Consider the following 7146-nt stretch of genomic DNA (forward strand, 5'->3'; position numbering starts at 1 on the left):
GAAGGAGTTCCGGGCAGGGCCTGACCCCGCCCTTGCAAAGGAAGGAAAATGGACGGACCCCAGGCTTCTGGCTTCCTTTGGCAGAGGCCCCCTCCCTCCTCCTGCTCCAGCTCAGCTCTCTGCCCCCGGTTTTTGCATTTTTAATTCGGGACAGAATGTGATCTCTTCAGCTCCTTGCTTTATCCTGTTGCTATTTAAATTACAAATCGGCCCATCTCCCTGTCACTCTCGGGGTTATTTTTAGCTTCTGGTAAATAGCAGCAGGGAGAGTAGGATCAGGTGCCCCTCCCATGAGGAACTATGTCCCTGTCACCAAGGGCCCGCAGCAGGGGGCACGCGCTCCATCCCCAACTGGTTCCCAGTCGCCCTCCCCAACACCAGCCCTCTGTGTGGGTGGAGGGGGCAGAGGGAGGACCTCAGGCTGGATGGAATGGGCATGCGTGCTCGGTCCTTGCTGTCTCCTTAAGCTTTGCCACCCCCAGTTCCCTTTACTCATCCATTGCTCAGGACTGGTCTCCTCCTCAGCGACACACGGGGGTGGGGGTGGGGGTGGGGGTCCAGCTATCCAGGGCAAAACACCTAAGCCGTGCTTCACTCCCACTTGGCTCTCTTATCTGCTTTCCCAGTCCCAGCCTCGCTCTTCAGTGGGTATTGTTGTTCCCGTTTTCCACAAGAGGAAACGGGGTCAGAGTTGTACTCTAGGAAGTGGCGGGGCTGGAATTCGGAACCCAGGTCTCTGACCTGGAAACGTGGGTGCACGTGCGTGCGTGGAATGCAGGTGTCTCTCTCGGTGGAAGGCAGGGGCCACCATGTCCCCAACAGCTTATTTTCCACGAGTCTGCGCCGTCTCTTTTACTAGGTCAGAGTTGGTAAGCCACGGCCCCTGAGCCGCCTCTGGACTGCTACCTGTTTTTGTAGAGCCTGTGAGTTAAGAATGGTTTGTACGTGTTGAAGCGGTTGGAGAAAAAGCAAAAGAATAATGTTTTGTGACAGTGGAAATGAGATGAAATGTAAAGTTCAGGCTCTATAAATAAAGTTCCCCTGGAGCCCAGGCACACCCACTCGTTTACACACGGCCTGTGACTGCTTTTGCACCACCGTGGCACAGCAGAGTAGCTGTGACAGGGACCACGTGACTTGCAAAGCCTAAAATATTTACTGTCTGGCCCCGTATGGGATCATATTTTTGTCAAGGGAATGGATCATGTCCCAAACTTCCATCTCAGACAGTGCCTGGCCCAGGCCAGATCTCCAGGTCGAGGTGCTGGTTCTCCTTGGAGACCGACCCTTCTGGCACTTAGCACAGGGAAGCCTCTGCCAGCCACGTCCCAGTGAGTCATCTTCCATTTTTCTCCTCTCTCAGCCTTTCTCTCTCTCTCTTATGGCTTCTTCACAGGAGAAGCCTGTGATTTCCAAAACTCAACTGTCAAAATCACCCTGGGCCCGAACGCAGTCGTGCACGCCTGTAATCCCAATGTCTCGTGAGGCTGAGGCAGGAGGATCTTGAGTTCAAAGCCAGCCTCAGCAAAAATGAGGCACTACACAACTCAGTGAGACCCTGACTCTAAATAAAATACAAAATAGGGCTGAGGATGTGGCTCAGTGGTTGTATGCCCCTGAGTTCAATCCCAATATATATCTAAAAAAATTACCTTGGAGAGATTTGTCAACTTGAGCTGTCCAGGCCCAACACACTACCTACAGTGGGATCTCCAAGGATAGGGCTTAAGCATCCATTTTAAAGGACATCCCTAAGTGATCCATTTTGAGAACTAGTTAGCTTAGCTCCAGAGGTCTGAGTTCTGCTCATCTTCTGACTGATCTGTGCAGACCACTTACCAGCCTGTCCCTCACTTTTTTTCATTAATTGCAAACCATGCCCTGTTAAAATCAAAAAAGAGTCCTGCTCCACTCATGTCCCCTTGCCTATTTTCTTGCCTTCTTCTTATTTGGGGGGGACGTGTGTGTGTGTGTGTGTGTGTGTGTGTGTGTACACGTAGTACTGGGGATTGAATCCAGGGTCACTCTACCGCTGAGCCATATCCCAGCCCCCTTTTTCTTTTTAAATTTGAAATAGGGCCTTGCTAGTTGTAGAGGCTGACCTGAATGTGGATCTTCCTGCCTCAGCCTCCTGAGTCACTGGGATTACAGGCTTGTGCTAGTCATTTTCTTTCCTTTTTGCTCCCTCATCCTACCCCTTCCTCCTGTGCCTGCCCTTCCAGGTGTCTGAGTTTTTCCTGGCACAGACTTGCCATCTCCCCATCGGCCTGAAGCAGCTTCCTGGGCTACTTTCAGCCCACAGTGGCACTGGGAGGAAAGGGAACCTATTTCTCAGGAACCCCCACGCCCCTACAAGCTTCTCCTGTCCTGCTGAAAGCCCCCATGGTCCTCACTTGCGTCAGAAGCAGCCAGGCCTCAATCCTGCTTCCACTTCCGCCCCTGGCCCTCAAGAGTTTTGTGCCCCCGCATTTCTGCCTAAAAGCCTTTTCTCTCTGTGAAGGGCTTTCAGCTGCTTTTCTTAGCAACTCCTCACAGCGGGGTGGGAGGTTTAGCTTCCAGCCAGAGCTACATGGAACTGTGGCAGGCGGAGGATGTGAAAAGGGCCACCATGGCCTGAGTGCCTGCCAGCCCCAGGGCGGCCTGTGCAAGGAACAGCAGCCTGGGTCATCAGGCCTCTCAGGACGGCAGCCACCTGGAGGGATTAGCCTGAAGGCACTGCTTGTTCCTGGGGTCCCTAGGGACCTGGAAGATTTGGAGGGCTCAGGGCTGCTACCTATTTCCCAAGGTTTCTTCTGTCCTCTCTGCAGGGGGCTCTCCTTGCCTTGATGCCTTGTCCAGCTCTGGTCTAAGACTGGGCTTGCAGCATGACCCCCGTGTGTGAGGGGGCACCCTGCCCAATGTGTCCTGGCTCTGTCTTCTGCAAAAAACCTCGTGCAGGTGACCTGGAGACCTCTTGTTCTCTTCACAGTCAGAGAAAAATCTACAACTTGGTTACTGTGCATCCCTGGTGACTAGAGGCGCCAAGTCTGGGCTGTGGAGGAGCCTCTATCTGGAACCACCTGGGAGAATCACAGCCATGTGTGTATGTGTGTGTGTGTGTGTGTGTGTGTGTGTGTGTTTTCTCATGCACAGAACTTCTTCCGTGTCAGCTCTTTAATTCTGGTCCCTACCCACTAAGACTTTCCCTTGCTCTGGACTTCTTTCCAACTTCAGTGGCTGTTAATATTTGACCCACAGCCAAGAAAAATCTTGGGGTCATCTCCTTGTGTTACAGGTGAAGAACTGAGGCCCAGAGAGATACTGTCCAGTTTAAGGATGTGCATCAAATCACTGGCACAAGTGAGAATACAAACCAGGTCTCCTGGCTGTCAGACTAATATTTCCTCAAGGATTCTGCGTTCTCTACCCCATGCCCTGTCAGTCTTTCTGTACTCCTTCCTCCTCTAGGGGGACCTTCAGAGGCTTCTCTAGCTCAGTCCGTCACAGGGTGGATGATATACCTCTCGGCTTGGTGTTCTGGAAGAGCCTGGTAATGGAGCCCAGCATACCCATGATTCCCCGAGAGTGAAGGTAGAGCCCAAGGGAACCTAACCCATTTCCCATTTGCTCTGAGCATCCCACTTCATGATGGTGGAAAAATCCCTTCTCCGGATTCCTCCAAGTAATGGAAGCTTGATGGTCTCATAACCATTAAGAACATCAGGGCCCTTTAAGCTCCCGGGGTCAGTTTTATGATACATCATCCCAGAAGCCCCAGGGAGAGCCAGGGCAGCCTCAGACACACCTCAGCCCCTACCCTCCATGGTTGTCAACAGCAGGAAACTTGACTTCTTCAACCAGGCTGCTGGCCTGCTGAACCCTCCACAGGAGCTCATTCTGTGGCAGGGGCTTTAGAGGGGTAACAAATCCAAGTTGAGACTGTGATCTGGGAAGGCATCAGGAAGGTAAGGACAGTCCTGGCTGCCTTGCCCCACTACCCCAGCATCACCCTTGTTCTGAGGAACAGCTCTCCCTCTGGGCAGAGAGGGCAGGGCAAGGGAGGCTGGGAATTTTAGGCGGCAGAGATGACTTAATTAAGATGTTTCCTAGGCACAGGGACATCGCCTTGCTAGTGTTCACACCAGAGACAGCCTGCTGTATCGCAGGGGCCAGACAGGGATTCCTTTCTCCATCTCTAAGCAGCAGGAGCTCAGCCTGGTGACTGAGAGCATCACACCTCTGTCATCTAGTGCCTAGTACAGAGGCAGCCCGCAGGCATGCTCAGGGAAGGCCCGCTGAACCAACAGGGGTCCTTTATCCCCAAGAGGAAGGGCCAAAGGCATCTCCTTGCTCTCCTCAACAGATAGAAGTTTGTAGGAGTCATGTCAGTGCCATCTTTCTCGGCACAGAGGCACAGCGCTTGGTACGCAGTTGGCGCTCAATGATTACATGTTAGATGAATAGGACTTTCACGGTTCATGCAGAGAAGTGGTCGCGACACCCCTTCGGAATCCCCAGCTCCCTCAGCAGGGCCAGGCAAGCGGCGGGCTCGCTTGAGTGCCAGGAGGGGTGGTCCCGAGCGCTGCGCTCCCTCGGCCCCCACCTCCTTACCTGTAGGACACCTGCTTTCGTAGGTGCATCTGGCGGAACCGCTCCTCCATCGGGGGCGCAGCGGCCATGCCCCGGGGGCCCTCGGGCCAGGGCTGCGAGACCTCGGCCTCCTCCCCCCGCCTGCAGCGCCTCCGCACCACCTCCTCCGCCGCCGCCCGGCCGGCGGCGGCCCCGTCCCCGCGCGGCCCTCCGCCGCCCGGGCCCTCGGCCATCCTGCGGCCGCCTCCTCCCCGAGGCTCCCGCGGCCTTGCCGGGTTCCTTGCTAAAGTTCAGAGTCTCGGGTCCGCCTGGGCCGGGGGCGCGGGGCGGGGAGCGAGGGAAGCGCAGGGTCCCGCTCGTCCCCCGCGACGCCGGCGCTCAGACGACAGGAACCGCGCGGCGCTACGCCTGGGAGAGGCCGGCGGGGATCCTCCCGCGCCCCGGGGGGAGTCTTCGGAGGGGGTCGGGGCGCCAAGTCGTGAGCGCCGGGGCGCCCCCCGGACGGCGGGAGCCTGGTGCGAGCGGAGCCGGAGCCCGGCCGGCGAGCGTGCTCCCGCCGCCGCTGCCGCGCACCGGAGTGTCACCTTAGAGACACTCGCACCCCGTGGGGTCTGGAGGGAGGGCGCCGCCCCGCCCCGCCAGCCCGGCTCAGGGCACTGGGGGAGCGAGCCCGGCCTAGCCGGCCGCGGGCACGAACCTCGCCGGGGCGCGAGGCCCGGGTGCAGGGCGCTGCCGGGGCCCACCTCTGCGTCCCCGCCCGCAAGCCGGTACCGGCTGCTCGGCAGCTGCCAATCATCTCCCTGCCCGTCACTCAGCCGCTGTGATGCACCCCCCCCCTCCGTCCCGCGTTTTCCGGCTTCTGCATTCGCTGCGGCGGCGGGCAGGTGGAGGGGGGGCAGGGGCGTGACACGAGCCAGCTTTAACCCCGTCTGTACCACGGGAGTTTAGAGATCCATTTGGACTTGGGGAAGGGCCAAAAGAAGGGGAGTATACCCAGGGACGCCTCGAATTTGGGGATGGACCGGATTGCGGGTCACCCTTTATCTAGGCCTGGAGCTCTCTGCACCAGGACTGAAGAGGGACCCAGCTGGAGATGTGTGCAAGGCCGATAGCTCCCAAACCTGGAGCCCTCAGCTTGTCCCTGGCTGGGAGTCCTTCAGGCTGAAGATCCAGAGTGTCCCAGAAAGTAGCATCAGGTTCTTGGGGCAGAAGAAGCTGATGGAGGAGGGGAGAAGCCACTGCCAGAGGGAAGGGCTAGAGGCCTCCTTGGGGTCTATCTTGGTTTGCTCTTCCTTTTTCCTAGGCCAAGTCCCATGCTCTTCCTTTTCCCTTGCCCTGGTCTCCTCTTGTCCTTGAGTGGTTCACCATCTGGGGTGGCACCCTGTCTAACTTCTCAGATCTATCCATGGCCCAGATTCATCTTTCTGAAATCAGCCTTTGACCATAGCATGTATTGTCCCCCCATGCAATATTTAATGGTTCCCCCTTGCCTGTACTCTAGCCTGGCATTCAAGACCTGCCTTATGTCTCCTCATCTTGTCATCCACTCGCATCCGTTCTTTTCCTTCCATGCATCTGTTCTTCTTATTGTGGGAGCTAACATTAGGTCTGTAAGGCATGGTCCAGGTTGTGCCCTGCATCAGAAATCTGTTCATGGAGTTTATATTCTGATTCTCCTTTAAAGGCCTCTTTTTCTTCCAGAAAGACTCCCTGGGAAGTTCCTGTGGAATGGCTTCCTCCCAGGCTCCAGGCCTCTACCCCAGATGTCTATTAGTCTATTCTGTGTCTCACCTTTCCCCCACTGACAGAGCTGGGAAGGTGAGAGGCACCAGCCTCATGGAGAAGGAGAATGGGCTGCCCTGAGGTTCCCTGACTCTCCTGTGCCTTTGCTCAGATTGTTCCCTTGCTTGGAGTATGTCCCCTTCTCTGTTCTGCCTGTGGAAAGCCTGTCCATCTTCCACCGCCACCTCCAGAGCCGCCTCCTCCAAGCACCCCTCCCTAATATTCCAGTAGAGATGCTGCCGGTCATGCCTGCACACTCTAACAATAGCTGTGTCTCATTTGATCCTCACCGCAGCCCTGGGTGGTAGATATTATCATTTCCTCCATGTCACAGAGGAAGACAAGAAAATGTCATTCAAGAGATTTATTTGTTCAAGATGGCTCAGGCAGCAAGTGGTGAGGCCAGGATTTAAAACCAGGTCCTCTGGTATCCGAACAAATGCCCTTTTCCACTCTGCCATATTGCTGCCCGCAGAGTAGCAACCACCGCAGTGTTTGCTTTCCTCTAATCTGTGAGCTCCCAATGGGCAGGGACCAGGCTGCTGTCTCTCACCTTCTCTTAGTCCAGCAACCTCTATTGGATGAAAAAGATTGAATTAAATTTCTTAGCCACAGAGGATTTTCACCCTCAAGCCAAGTTTGAAAGATGTCCTACTGTGAAGGGTCTGGGTGGGGGCTGGGCACTTGAGAGCACCCACCCAGCTGTCCTTGGGACTGCGCTTCTTACATTCTTGGCTCCCATTTCCTGGCCCATGGTAGCCTCCTACACCATGAATTATGGTAGTTCTGGCTGGG

The 7146-nt window shown here is 55.9% G+C and overlaps 1 protein-coding gene across 2 annotated transcripts in view; it reads right to left on the bottom strand.

Moving 5' to 3' along the window:
* Dgkz (diacylglycerol kinase zeta) overlaps positions 1-4817 on the bottom strand; it is a 41997-nt gene extending 37180 nt beyond the window's left edge. For both annotated transcript variants that reach the window (XM_021729627.3, XM_078046117.1), the window contains exon 1: positions 4591-4817. In XM_021729627.3, coding sequence (XP_021585302.2) covers positions 4591-4802 — 212 coding nt within the window. In that variant the 5' untranslated portion in view covers positions 4803-4817. The remainder of the gene's footprint in view (positions 1-4590) is intronic.
* Positions 4818-7146: the final 2329 nt, after the last annotated feature.

Source organism: Ictidomys tridecemlineatus, chromosome 4, assembly GCF_052094955.1.
Source record: "Ictidomys tridecemlineatus isolate mIctTri1 chromosome 4, mIctTri1.hap1, whole genome shotgun sequence".
NCBI lineage: Eukaryota > Metazoa > Chordata > Mammalia > Rodentia > Sciuridae > Ictidomys > Ictidomys tridecemlineatus.